Source organism: Diplodia corticola (genome assembly GCF_001883845.1).
Source record: "Diplodia corticola strain CBS 112549 chromosome Unknown scaffold58, whole genome shotgun sequence".
Lineage (NCBI taxonomy): Eukaryota > Fungi > Ascomycota > Dothideomycetes > Botryosphaeriales > Botryosphaeriaceae > Diplodia > Diplodia corticola.
In genome coordinates, this window is record NW_017971537.1 from 106550 (window position 1) to 120156 (window position 13607).

The following is a 13607-nucleotide window of genomic DNA, read 5'->3' on the forward strand; positions in this document are numbered from 1 at the left end:
CACTGGTCGAGATGCACAGCGAAAGTGTGGTTGAAGGCCGTGACAGGCTCGCCGAGCGCGCGCAACGGTCAAGGTTATCGATGCAACCCGCTCCGCCTTCTTCTCCAGCTGTTCTTCTTATCCGTGGCCCGTACCGTGGCTCAGGATCTTCCCATCTTCCTTCGCGGGAGAGGCGAAGCCCCGAATCCGTAGTCTTGGGCCGAGGGGGCGTGGGCGTTGTGGCTGAGACAGCAAGCCACATTTTGGAGGAGGGGAGGAAGAAAAGCTCGTACTGATGGCGCGTCGCCGGGAAATGTTTGTGTTTTGAGCAACGGCGGCCATCAGCCGGCAGCTGGAATACGTACCGACGAGGCTGACGAACACGCGGCGCCGGAGAACAAAAAAAAGAGGACATGAATTGCAATGCGGTGGAAATCTTCAGGGCAGGGCTAAGGGACAAAAAGCTAGGTAAGCGGGGAACGGTCCAGGCCGAAGTCAGCTGTCAGACGTGCATGAGGGGAAGAGAGCCGCATAGGTCGAGACGGACGAGCGACGGGCGGCTGCAGGTGAGAAGAAAGTGCGGGCGGGCGACAGAAGCGATTGTCTTCAAAGGAGTGGCGAAAATACAGCTCGACCCCGGCGTCGCAAGCGCAGCGGCAGCCACGGGCGAAGGCACGCATCGGGCGAACCGTGTATGCAGGTATTAGAAACCGAGCGGAAGGGTTCGTGGAGGATGGGCTTGCTTTTGGTTAGGGCACGTAAGCTGACTCCTCGGCGGCGGCGGAGGAGCTGTGTCGTCGAGGGCGAGCGAAAGCGAGGGTGGCGTGGAGCGAGGGAAAGCAAACCGCCCAGACTCGACTTCGCTGTGCCTCTCTCGGCGTGTATTATTAGCTGCGCCGCCACCCACCCAACACGCGTTGCGGCGGAAGCGGCGAATCCTTTGCAGAGTGCGGTGGGTACGTTCCTGGCCGTGATTGCTGCAGTCAGTACCCGGCGATTCCGCGGCCGCCATCAGCAACAGCAACAGCAGCGACGGCAGCAACGGCAGCAACGCCCGACAACAACGCTGAAACGTAAGAGAGAAACAGCGAAGTCTCGGAAACGCGACACGCGCACGCCCAGCCCTGTATGCCTGAGTGCTGCATGCCTTAGCGCCGGGCCGGCCCCCAATGAACGCCGACCGAGCTATCGCTCTGAGCCACGGTGATCACCGCTGCTCTGCCTCGTGCTCCCCCCGGCCTGCGTCTAATCATCGTACAAAGAGGAGCGGGGCTCTTACCTGCGCTGCTCTCGCTGTGCCCCCATGCCAGGTCCAACCTCTTGCTAAACCCGCCCTCCTTCTTCAACCCCCAGCACAGCCCTAATCCCGACTAATGTCCTAATCCTAATTCCAAACCCCCGTCTTATTCTTTCCCATTCTTTCTGTCTTTCTTGATTCTTCCGCCGTCAGATGCTCCAGATACCCCCGCCTGCATTGGCTGCACCATCACCACCATCACCGCCATCACCCACACCTCCCGCCTCTCAACCACCAGACAACCGTTGATGCCTTCCTTCGACCACCACCTCCGCCCCCGCCAAGCCTTCGAACCATCCTGCCTCAGCGGGGGCATCTGGTACTCGTGCGGCGCCGGCTCGCGCTTCGTGGGCTGCTGCACGAGCGACCCATGCAACAGCCGCGGCTGCTCCGACGGCAACCTGCGCCCCGCCAGCTTCAACGCCAGCGCCTACAGCGACTTCCCCGACGCCGAGTGCGACTCGGGCCGCTTCTGGACCTGCGCCACCACCGACCCGCCGTTCCTGGGATGCTGCAAGGTCAACGCCTGCCAGGCCGAAGGCAACGCCGGCTGCCCGGACGAGGACCTGACCGCCGCCCACCTGCCCGACAACGACGCCCTAGCCAGCGCCTACAGCCCGACCGGCGGGCCGAGCTCGACGGCGACGGCGACGGCCAGTGCTTCGGCCACGGCCGCGCCTGATGATTCCGGGTCGACGCCTACCGCGGGCATCGTTGGCGGTGTGATTGGCGCCGTCGTCGTGCTGCTCGTCGTCGTCATCGGTGCCCTGCTCCGGCGGAGAAGGAGCAAGAAGAACAAGGAAGCTGCTTCCGCCGCCGCCGCCATGGACGGAGACCATGGACGATCGGTATCCGAGCTCGCCGGCGGGGACGTTGGATCACACGGCAAAGGTACGTCCTGCACACCCCCATCTCTTACTTCCCTTCCCAAACCTCACTCTTCCTCCCCCCTCTTCCTCCGCCTCTCCCCCTCAACCAACTCACCCTAACACCCACCACTCAGGCTCCCCCGGCACCGCCCACCCACCCCGCTACTCCTCCCTCGGCCACCACCAGCAATACGCCATGGAACTCGACGGCTTCCCCCGCAAATCGCCCCACGACCAACGCACCCCTTCGGAGCTGGGCGCCGGCGAGACGGCGCCGCACGCCGAACTCCCCGGCGACGACGCGAGTACCGTGATGATGCACGAGCTGGAGGGCTCGTCGCCCGCCATGACGGGCACGACGGCGGCGTCCACGACACCCAAGTCGACGACGACGTCGGGGTCCGGATCGGGGAAGAAGGGGGGAGCGGCGGCGCACAGTCGCGGAAGTAGTTGGAGTTCGTTTAATGAGAGGAGGGCGGCGAGGAGGGCGAGTGGGGGGAGTGGCGGTGGTGGTAGTACTGGAACGGGGCCGAGGGGGTTGGCGATTGTGGGGTTGCATCCGCATTCGCATGTGCGGGGCGGGTCGAATGGGAGTAATGATGGTGGTGGTGGCAGGGCGAGTCCGCGGTCGCCGAGTTTTGCGGGAGGTGGTGGAGGCGGCGCCGCGGACGATGGGGGGTCTGAGTCGGGCGTCAGTTCGCTGCCGAGCACGCCGCGGAGCGGGTATACCAATGCGTATGGCCCCGGCGCGGGGACCTCGGGGGCGTATTCGGATGTGAGCAGGCTGAGTCCGACGTATCCGCCGCCGATAAGGGAGGAGGGGGGAGGGGGGGCTGGGGGGAGGTATAGGGATGACGACGACGACGAGGATGATGATGAGGACGATCTTCACGAGGGTTATGGGAATGGCAGGAGATGAGAGATGGGCGGGCGGGCGGGTTTGGGGGTGTCATATATAGATCTTTCTTGTAGGTATTTTGGGAGCCCCCGTTTTGGGAGGGGTGAAACAAAGCTTGTTTGGAGTATGTAGGATCGCCGAAAACGAATGGGTGAGAAGTGAAGATGGCTTTAGGCGCATCTGACCAATCACATCCATGGCGGGAAGTTTAGCCTACTGATGTATTGCACGCCTTGTACGGAGTAAGATGAAGTAAATTCCGGGCCCAAGTGGGAAGGAATATTTTCAAGACTATACATGCGCGTCCAGGGCATTGAACCCACTTAGCCCCGTCCCTAAGACAGTTCGAATTCTCCAACACCCCACCACTGCAGTCTTTCTCCAGAACAAGCATAATCAGAATATTAGAAAATAGTTAATTAAAAACACGACCCATACATCGCCATCACTCGAACCATCTCGTCCCTACATTCCTCTCCCCCTTCAAAGCGCCTGCACCACCACACCCACAACCCCCAACACCACCGCCACCACTCCCCCCTCCGCCACCACGCCCACCCTCCCCGCCGCCCCCGCCGTCGACGACGTCGCCGCCGCCGTAACCGTAACCGTCGCACCCGCCGAACTCGTCGTCTCCGTTCCCGCGGAGCCATTACACCCACTCTGACACGCATCCCCACAATGCGCGACCGTGCTCCCGCAGAACCCCTCGGAGCTGCAGCACGGCCCGTAATCGAAGACGCCGTACGTGGCGAAGGCGTCGGGCGCCGCGTCCGGGTTGCACGTCGACCCGTTGAAGGCGGCGCCGCACCGGCCGTCGCACCGGGGCGACGTGCCCTCGCCGAGCGCCCAGCTGCAGGCGGGGAAGCCGAGGGGCGAGGAGGTGTTACTGGCTGGTGCAGTGCAGTTGCCGTAGGCGGATTGGCACCCGCTGCCGCAGTAGTCGGGGGTGGAGCCGCAGAAGCCGGAGGAGCTTGACGAGTTGGAGTTAGGGTTGGAGTTGGAGTTGGAGGGGAAATGGGGATGATGGGTGCGTGGGGAATATTGTGGATGGACGGACTGACCTGCAGCAGGGGTTTACGCCGGTGATGAGGCACATGCGGTCGACGCTGGGGCCGCAGGAGTTGTCGGTCGTGATGGGGTATTTGCCGGTGGATGTGGCGGAGGCGTTGCCGCTGGAGGAGGAGGAGGGGGAGGAACTGGCGGGCGAGGTTTCGTTGGCGGATGTCCAGGACAGTGTCGTGCTGAACGTTGAGCCCGTTGTTGTTGTCGAGGTGGTGGTGGTCACGGTGGAGGTGGTGTCATCGTCCGAGTCTGAGGCGGATGCAGAGGCGGATGCAGAGGCAGAATCAGAGGGAGTGGTAATAAAAAACACTGCTGAATCGGATGCCGAAGCAGACGCCGAGGCAGACGATGACTGTGCACTGGCGATGGCGGCGAGGAGGCATACCACCACCAGCATGACTTGCACCTGAAACGTGAGGAGCATCATATTGGAATGATTGGTCGAACTCTGTGTGAGGAGAACGAAAAGTACCGAAAACTCCAGGGAGACGGAAGGAAGGGACAAGAATTATAAGCAGAAGGCTGAGGCTCTTCCCTCAGCTGTCTTGCTGGGTATGGAAATAGGGTTGTCCAGATGCTGCGCTGCCACCGCCTTGCTACGCCTCGTTGGGAAGGGCATACGTACAAGCTCACAGCCTTGCTCGCTGCCCCGGCCCCAAGAAACGGAGCCATGCATGATGTATCGGCAACACCAAGAGCAAAAGCAATCGCTTACTGTGCTCTTCTAGTGCTTGCTTGAAGCGGACAAACGTCCTTGGCTGACCGCATGCGATTGCATGAAGCAGCGTTGTCCGGCAGAAGACGCCGAATGTCAGTTTGGCACCGGTAACATCCTCCGTGGTTTGTGCAGTACAGCAGCTATATCACGTCGCATCAGATGCTGCAGCCTCGTGCGGACGCGAAAAGCTGCTGAACCGTCGGCGTCAGGCGACGGATGCGCCTATTGCACTGGTCGGGGATATTCCCTCATCATATACTGGGCGTGGTAAGTGGCTTGCAGGAAGGGCTGGGGCTGACCCTTGGCGAGGTGGTCAGCTTTGCGGCCGCAGCTGCAGCATTAGCTGTGGAAGTGAGAGAGAGAAAGAGAGAGTAAGACGGCCGCTCGCAGACGCCGACCTGCATGCATCCCTGGCTTTTTTTTTTTCACCACGTTATCGACTGCTGAGCCCCTCCCACGCAGCCATGCTGACGAAACTCGGCAGTGATTGCCGGCATCGAGAGAAGTCTGATGTTTTCCGCAACCCTCCGTTTCATCAGCTTGTGAAACACCAACTCCTAGGCTCGTGGTACCCATCTAGTGCAGGTGTCGCGAGTGAGTCCGGGTTTCAGCTGCTTGCGCAACGCAGCCACCCCGCACCGCCAACTGTTTCTCCACGTGGCGCCGTCGGTTGCAATTGGTTGGCCTTGCACACCCATCCCGCGCCGCTGCCGCGGTTTTATATTTAGCACACACACACAAACAAAGGATGGGGGGAGGGGCGGGGAAACTACTTCAGCCGAGTCTTTCGCCACTCTGTAACAGACAGACTATATGCCGATCTCTCCTGCTGCCTAACAGCACTGGATGGATGGATTCTGCAAGACCCGGCGCCCCCTTGCCCGATGCGACGTCGCTTCACCTTCTTTTGTAACATGGCCAAGGAAGCTGGAGCTAGGCCTTTCTTCTCCGACCGTCTTGTCGACATGTCCGTCCTCACCAAGGCTTCGACTGTGCCATGTTGGTGTTTGTTTGTTGTAAGTACCGAAACATCCTTGACACGCATTCAGGCAAACGAGGCAGCTCTTCGAGTCAATGCTCACTAGTCTCCTACGACCGAACCCGCGCCATGTGTTCCATGATAGGGCCAGGCTTGCAGCAACAGTCGAGTCTCGTGCGGCACCGGGACCCTGGTGATTTGTCATGTTTCGCCGCTGAGATGCTGCATCGCACACACCCTTGTCTGAGCTGCCCGCCGTCTCTATCCAGGGTATCCATGAGCAGAGCTTTACCGTTACGAAAACTTGACCAAGATTGCCGGCCATGGAAAGGTTTGGGTTGTCACCGTCAAGAGAATTTACAGTACTTTTCCGTCAAAACTCGTGTGCGATCCCTGCGTGATGCGTCACCATCACTCACTCCATGGGATGCAGCTGTTTTGAAGACCAACAAGAACGTACAAACCGAATAAAGAACAAAAGTTTCAAGAAGAAGAGAAATATATTAAAAAAAAAACCATGACAACAAACCCCCAAGTCTCCCAACTACGGCATCATATACCCATCCATCCTCAAATCCATCCCATCCAAATCCGTCCACAGATCCAACGGATAATCGCTCTCGACCAACTCCCTCCTCCTCACCGACCCCTCCTCCTCCTCCTCCGACCTCTTCCTCCGCTCACCACCATACGCGGTGCCGTTCCCGGCCAAACCCCCCGCGACGCACCTGCTCTCCCCACCCAACCCCCACGCCGAATCCGCCACCGCCTTCCACGCCGCCGTCACATCCACCGTCATCTCCTTGGTCCAATAGACCCTGCAATCCGCGGGCTCGTACACAAACTGCAGCGGCGTCCTGTCCACGAGATCGTCCTTCTTGATGCCGTCGCGGAAGTTGACGTTGTACGAGGTGCCGGCGGCGGCGCGCAGGAAGGGGGTCTGGTCGTTGTAGTCGGCGAGGGCGGTGGTGTCGAAGTGGGCGCGCTCGGTGGCGTTGGCGTACGAGTAGGCGAGGGCGACGTTGTATTGGATGAAGTCCCACGGCCAGTTGTTGGTGCCTTTGACGCCGCCGACGGCTTGGATGATGGGGGCGGCGGAGGAGGACGAGGATGTCGATGAGCTGGGGGAGCGGCCGCCCATGGCGATGTGTTTGACGCCGGCGAGGTCTTGCATTAGGCGGGAGAAGATGGTGCAGGTTGAGGCGCTGGAAGGGGGGTGTTAGTGGCTTTTTTTTTCTTTTTTTTTTGCGCTTGTATCAAACCGATCCTCTCAAAGACGGACGGGGAAAGAGAATGGAGTGAGAGAAAAAGAGGAGGAAGAAGAAGAAGAAACAAAAAAAGAAAAGGGGTAAAAAAAGAACCACTCACCAATACCCATCCGTCATGACGACCACATCCTCCGCCCTAAACGGCTGCGTCGCGTTCTCCCCCGCCCCCTCGCCATACCCCGTCACCCACACCCCGCCCGAGTTATACGGCGTCAACACGTCGCTCAGATTCCACCTCGACAGCTCCGTGTACTCGTCCCCATGCCCCTCCACCGGCCCAAACTTCTCGCCCCAACTCCCAAACGCCTTCCCATCCACCCTCTCATCCGTCCGATAATTCAAATACGTACTCACCACATCCACCTCCAACTCATACAACGTCGCGTTCCCGCCCTCCCCCTCCTCCCCCACATAAACCCTCTCCACCCCCGCCGCCACCTCCGAGAACTTCCCCCCCACCACCCCCAACGCCTCGACCGCGCGCGCGCGATCCGCGGCGGCAAAAGCGTCAATCGAAGGGAACAGCTGCTTGAACAGGTCGTACCCCAGCAGGATGGTGCCGCCGCCGTTGGCGCTGACGTCGACGACGAGCTTGGTCTTGCCGGCGGCGCGCGCGGCGGCGAGGAACGACCGCGCGGTGGATTGGAACGCCGCTTGCTGCGAGGAGCCGACGAAGGATGGGACGCTGAGGACGGCGACGGAGGTGTAGGGCGCGGGCAGGTAGTAGCCCCCGATCAGGTTGTTTGCTTGGCGGATGACGGGTGGGGGGTAGCCCGGGGCGGGGGTGCTGGTTGTTGTTGTTGTTGAGGTTGCGGATGCGGTGGAGGAGGTGGTCGAGGTGGCGGCGGCGCTGGAGGACGGCTCGCCGTTGTGGAAGGAGGTGTCGGAGGGGGTGGTGAAGAAGGCGGCGTACAGGGATTCGCCCGAGTCGACGCCGTCGAAGGGGACGAGGACCTTGGCGAAGTTCTGCATGGTGTGGGCGGTGCCGTTCTCGAAGGAGAGGGTCGTGGTGGGGCCCGGGTAGACCCAGCGGCCGCGGCCGCCGCCGGTGAAGGTGCCCATGCCGGAGCCGCTGGTGCCGAGCGAGACGACGGCCAGCTCGTAGAAGACGTTGTTGTACAGCGCGTCGCGGTCCTGCAGCGAGCCGTACTGCGACCACGCCTCCAGCCACGCCGCGGCCGGCTCGCCGTCGATCTGGCTGATGGCCGAGGGCGTGAAGGTGGCGTTGTTCAGGACCGCGGCCAGCACGTCCGGGTACGCGTACGGCTTGGGCGCGCTGGCGCCGTCGTCCGACACCGACACCAGCGGGATGGGCCGCCCGAAGTTGAAGATGCCGCCGACCGAGTCGGGGACGTAGACGAAGTGGCCGTCGTGGGTGCGCTGCATGATCCGGTAGAGGGTGTAGCCGAACTGGGAGTCCAAATCAGTTCCCGATTCACATGGCAGGGTCGCACGGGTCGACTCACCTCGTATTCCTTGGTGATGGTGCCGTTCGCGACGCTGGCCTCCAAGGCATCCAGTTCGGCGAAGACGTCGATCGGGTCCTGGATCTTCTCGGCGTACTCTGCGGGCGGGTCCTTGAGGTAGGCCAGGGTGCTCTGCCACTCCCAGTAGGGGCGAGCCGTCTTGATCAGGTTCAGCGCCGCCGTCTGGTTGATGGGAACGCTGTTGATGCACTCGTAGGCCAGGTCTGCGGGCACCGTCGGCGTCGCGCTGGGAGCGACGGCCGTCTGGGACGCAGCGAGCGCCGACACCGAAGCGCATGGCGAGCCGGCCGTCCCGCTCTGGCGGCTATACAGCACCGGGTTGGCATCGGCCACGGCGGCGGCTAGGCCGAAACTCAGGGCGAAGTTCCTGAGGGCAGCCATTGGCGTCGGTGCTGGCGCAGAGAGAGAGAGAGAGAGAGAGAGAGAGAGGCGTGCCTGGCAGACTCAGCTCAGTCTCTGCACATGTGGGTAGGACTGCTGCTTTATAGCGGGGTGGTGCACCGGAGGACAGACTTGTCCGTCGTCTGTGCACCCCGCTATCGACTGCTCAGGTACCCGGCCTGCGGCTCTACTGCTTGAGGAAGCTGAACGGCCGGTCACTTTGGAGAAAGCGCTGCGTGGCGAATGACAAGCACGTATCGCCGTCGATCTCGCATGCTTGATTGCCGGCGCCTGTCATGTTCATGCGAGGGGCCGCTATCTCACCTTCCCGATCGGGTTAGCTATCAGCTACCATCGGGTGTTGCACCCCACTTATTGTCCCCTCACGCACGCCACCACCCACCGCCGCCATCCGCGACGCCGGTCTGTAGGAGTTGCCATTTTATTCTGCCGTAAATGCGCAGCAAACAGTCAATCGTGAAGAAATGGCATCATTGACATTCGATATAGATATGATCATATGAACATGTTACGTGAAACCGTCTCCTTTGTTTACCTGAACGCAACCTGCGCCTTGTCCTCCAGACAGTACGGCACGCTAGGGGTCCGCCACTCGGGAGCAGACGCCTCGTCATTCTCAAATCTGACCACGGGCTTGAGCAACGCGAGACGACGGCCCGCAAACGCAGACGCGTCGAACCGCTTGAACAAGTCCTCGTTGTCCTCGCGCAGCCGGTCGGCGAAGACGCGGGTCCAGCCGTCCCACACGGTGAACAGCAGGTCAAAGACGTGGTCGGACGCGTGCATGGGGCCCCACTGGAAGCGCGCCGCACACTGCTTCACCGTCTCCGGCCGATACAGGCCGACCTCGGGCGTCAGGGCGAAGGTGTTGACGGCGGTGAGGGCAGCGTGGACGTAGTAGCTGCCGCCCTTGACGGCGCGGTCGCGCAGCGCCTGCATGGCGCCGACGGCGCCGATGATGCCGGTCGTCATGTCGGAGACGGGCAGGCTCGGCAGGACGCACTCGCCGTCGGGCAGGCCCAGCGCGCGGCCCGTCACGTAGGCCGAGCCCGCCGCGGCGTCGGCGATCTGCTGCCAGCCGGGGCGCTCGGCGTAGTAGCCGTCGGGCCCGTAGCAGTTCTCCGACACGTACACGACGCCCTTGTTGCGCCGGGCCGCCGTCTCGAGCATGGCGTTGAGCCCCAGCCCCCATTTCTCGAGCCGGCTCTGGCGGAAGCCCTGCACGAAGACGTCGGCCTCGCCCAGGAGCCCCCGCAGGTACGCCGCGTCCTCGTCCTTGCGCAGGTCGAGCCCGATGGTGCGCTTGCCCGCGTTGAGCGTCAGCTGCAGCACGTTGACGTCGATCAGGTGCGGCGGGTTGATGCGCACCACGTCCGCCCCGTACGAGCTGAGCACCGCCCCGATCTGCGGGCCCGCGATGATGCGCGTCATCTCCACCACCCGCACCCCCGCCAGCGGCCGCCGGTCCGCCGGGTCGAGCGGCGGGAAGGCGACCGGGGCCGTGGGCGCCGCCTGCGTCTGCCGCCGGACGTTGACCACCGGGTGCCGCGCGAGCGACTTGCCCATCTCGCTGTTGTTCCACTGCTCGGGCGTGAAGCAGAGGCTGCCGCAGAAGCCGTGGCACAGGTTGTTGAACTCGAGCTCCGCCGGCGTCTTGGTGCGCAGCGTTTGCGCAATGTGCTGCCACGCCTCCGCCGGCGTCTTGCAGTCCGCGGCCGGGTCGATGCCGAGCGTCTTGAGCAGCGGGATGGCCGCCAGCGAGCCGTGGAACGAGTACCACGTGCCCTTCTCCTTGGTCGGGTAGATGGCCGTCGACCTGTACTTCATCGGCGTGTCGATCCAGCCCTGCTCGAAGTCGGGCACCACGCCCCGCAGCTTCTTGCCCTTGACCAGCGACACCACGTCCTCGCCGTCGAGGAAGCACGTCGCAATGGCCGCGAACCAGAAGGCCGTGTGCGTCGTGTCCACGGTGATCTGGCGCTCCTTGGACGGCGCGCCCCTCAGGGCCAGGATCTCGTCGCCAAGGACGCCGCTCATGGCGTGCAGTGCCGCTGCGACAGAGACGGCCTTGATGGGGCCGGGGAGGACGGGATAGTCATCGCCGACGAACTTGACCTTCGCGAGCAGCTCCGGGTCCTGGGTGAATCCGGGAGTCTGAGAAACGAGGTGGTTGAAGATTCTCTGCGTGTCCTCAGGAACAGGGGTGAATTTGGTGTCGGTATGGCTGCCCGGTCCGTAGACGTCGGGGACCGTGGGATGGGAAGCTCCAGACATGTTGATGATGATGCGGCGAAGAGGAGAAAAGAGAGGATGTGTCAAGAGGACTGAGACGGCGAAGCGTGCGGCTCAGAAATGCTGAAGATGCCATTCTTATATTCGAGAAGCCCCTCGAGGCGGCCTGCGACTTGTCCGCCCCGACGCATTCTGGGGGGGTGAAAGCTCACGTCACAGAATGGAGTCGTTGGACGTCGGCCGATCGTGCCGAGGGGCCTGCGGACGATCCAAGCATCCGAGTTTTCTGCGCAACGGTCGTGCATATGTCGATCTACAGATGGCCAAGAGATAACGGTCCATTTTCGGCCCTCCTGGACATGCGCACGGGGCAACTGGTGATGCAAATGCTCCGGCTTCTCTTGCGAACGAAGGTGGTATAAGAGACGCGTTTGAAGTGGTCAGTAGTGTTGTCCCTCAATCCAAAAAGACAACCTGCCTTGAGCCTCGAGACTCTTGCTTCCCCTCAAGTCACCACTTTTTTTTCCCTCTCTCCAACTCCCCAACCCAACTCAAATACATATTCGCCCAATCATGACGACAGAGGACTCCCCCGAAATCAAAAAGGTCGCCGTCATCGGCTGCGGAGCCATCGGCGCATCCTGGGCCGCCCTCTTCGCCGGCCACGGCCTCCAAGTCTCCGCCTTCGACATCCGCCCCGAAGCGGAAGCCTTCATGCGCGACCTCGTCACCTCCGCCGTGCCCACGCTCTCGCGCCTCGGCCAGCTCAAGGCCAGCCCCGACTCGGACGACGACGACGCCGCCGCCGTCTCCGCCGTGCTCTCCCGCATCGCCTTCACGACCGACCTCGCCACCGCCCTCCACGCCGCCGACTTCGTGCAAGAAAACGGGCCGGAGCGCCTCCCCTCCAAACAAGCCCTCTTCGCCTCCATCACCGCGCACGTCCGCCCCGCCGTCATCATCGCCACCTCCTCCTCCGGCCTCACCTGCTCCTCGATCCAATCCGGCGCCGCCTGCTCCTCGCCCACCGCCCACAACCCCTCCCGCTTCGTCGTCGGCCACCCCTTCAACCCGCCTCACCTCATCCCGCTCGTCGAGGTCGTCGGCGGCCGGCAGACGTCCGCCCAGACCGTCTCCCGCACCGCGTCCTTCTACCGCTCGCTCGGCAAGAAGGCCGTCGTGCTCGACCGCGAAGTCCCCGGCCACGTCGCCAACCGGCTGCAGGCGGCGCTGGTGCGCGAAGTCCTGCACCTCACGCAATCGGGGGTGTGCAGCGTCGCGGACGTCGACGACGCGATGGCGTACGGTCCGGGCTTGCGGTGGGGCGTCATGGGGCCGAATGCGCTGCTGCATCTGGGCGGCGGGCCGGGGGGCATCGAGCATTTGAGCAGGCATTTGTTGGGGCCGATGACGGGGTGGTGGGCGGAGCGGGATCCGGTGGTGGATGAGGGGTTGAGGCGGAAGTGGGTGGAGGGGACGATGGAGGCGGTGGGGGGGAGGAGGTACGAGGATTTGACGAGGCAGCGGGATGAGGGGATTGTGGAGTTGTTGAGGACGAGGGCGGCGTGGGATGGGTATGCGGAGGGGAGGAAGGATGGGGAGGGGAGGGGGGAGTAGTGATGGGATGCTCACTGGGTCGTGAGATGTTGGGTTCACGTTTTGCGATGGGTGATGGATGGATAGACTTGGGGAAATAGAGATGCGTTGCTTTCTTTCTGATGAACACGATGTCGCGGTATGCTTGTGGCTGTAGACTGTGCGAAAATGATATTCAACTTAGCCGTGGATGGAATTTGCCATGCCTTGAACCTTGTCTGGAGGGATGGCCGGCCGCCGCATGTCGTTGGCTCCACGGGGCGTCCTTGGGCTTTTCGAAGAACCTCGAGACGGGGAAAAGGGTCCAGAGAGTACCCACACAGCACACGGTCGTTCCAGATCGGTGGATACCTGTTGACGTGCGCTGTGTTGACATGTTCTCTCGCACGGTCGCGATAAGATGGGCTGCCTCCAAAAGGAATGTCTCTCGGCCGATTGTTTCAGCCGACGGATGAAAAGCTTAGAGCCGAGGACTGTGCGGAGCGACGTTGCGGAGGGTCTTCGGAGTCGTCGATCATGGTGCCGTAACGCGCGCCGGGACACGGGTGGGAGCAGGGACGAGGGTGTGAGGAGGAACGAAAAAAAAGCTTTGAAGCGGCGATCGATCCGTCATCAAGTGGCCAGGGCCTCGGGCGAGAGCCGGAGATCTGATACCGGAGATCTCTCTGCCCTACCCAATGCACACACCATCTCCTGCCATCATCGTCACGGTGGACGCCTTGATCGTGACGTTGTCTAGCAAATATGATGGCTTGCCTCCTAATGAAGCCCTTATATATGCCTCCAAAACGCCCTGCCTCGCCACCTACCCGAGCCC

General features: G+C 62.2%; 5 protein-coding genes across 5 annotated transcripts; 2 read left to right on the forward strand and 3 right to left on the reverse strand.

Moving 5' to 3' along the window:
- Positions 1 to 1524: 1524 nt before the first annotated feature.
- On the forward strand, positions 1525 to 3064 carry BKCO1_5800033 (uncharacterized protein; the record flags this gene model as incomplete). Its single annotated transcript, XM_020277547.1, has 2 exons — positions 1525 to 2167; positions 2280 to 3064. The coding sequence occupies 2 exons, from the start codon at positions 1525 to 1527 to the stop codon at positions 3062 to 3064; spliced, it is 1428 nt and encodes a 475-aa protein (XP_020126889.1).
- A 462-nt stretch (positions 3065 to 3526) lies between these two features.
- BKCO1_5800034 (carbohydrate esterase family 4 protein) lies at positions 3527 to 4535 on the reverse strand (the record flags this gene model as incomplete). The annotated part of the gene is made up of 2 exons (XM_020277548.1): positions 3527 to 4016; positions 4108 to 4535. The coding sequence occupies 2 exons, from the start codon at positions 4533 to 4535 to the stop codon at positions 3527 to 3529; spliced, it is 918 nt and encodes a 305-aa protein (XP_020126896.1).
- Positions 4536 to 6349: 1814 nt separating this feature from the next.
- BKCO1_5800035 (peptidase s41 family protein) lies at positions 6350 to 8941 on the reverse strand (the record flags this gene model as incomplete). Its single annotated transcript, XM_020277549.1, has 3 exons — positions 6350 to 7010; positions 7174 to 8483; positions 8540 to 8941. 3 exons carry the CDS (start codon positions 8939 to 8941, stop codon positions 6350 to 6352), a joined length of 2373 nt encoding a protein of 790 aa, XP_020126895.1.
- A 552-nt stretch (positions 8942 to 9493) lies between these two features.
- BKCO1_5800036 (uncharacterized protein) lies at positions 9494 to 11236 on the reverse strand (the record flags this gene model as incomplete). The annotated part of the gene is made up of 1 exon (XM_020277550.1): positions 9494 to 11236. One exon carries the CDS (start codon positions 11234 to 11236, stop codon positions 9494 to 9496), a length of 1743 nt encoding a protein of 580 aa, XP_020126894.1.
- Positions 11237 to 11767: 531 nt separating this feature from the next.
- BKCO1_5800037 (3-hydroxyacyl-dehydrogenase) lies at positions 11768 to 12811 on the forward strand (the record flags this gene model as incomplete). The annotated part of the gene is made up of 1 exon (XM_020277551.1): positions 11768 to 12811. The coding sequence occupies one exon, from the start codon at positions 11768 to 11770 to the stop codon at positions 12809 to 12811; it is 1044 nt and encodes a 347-aa protein (XP_020126893.1).
- Positions 12812 to 13607: the final 796 nt, after the last annotated feature.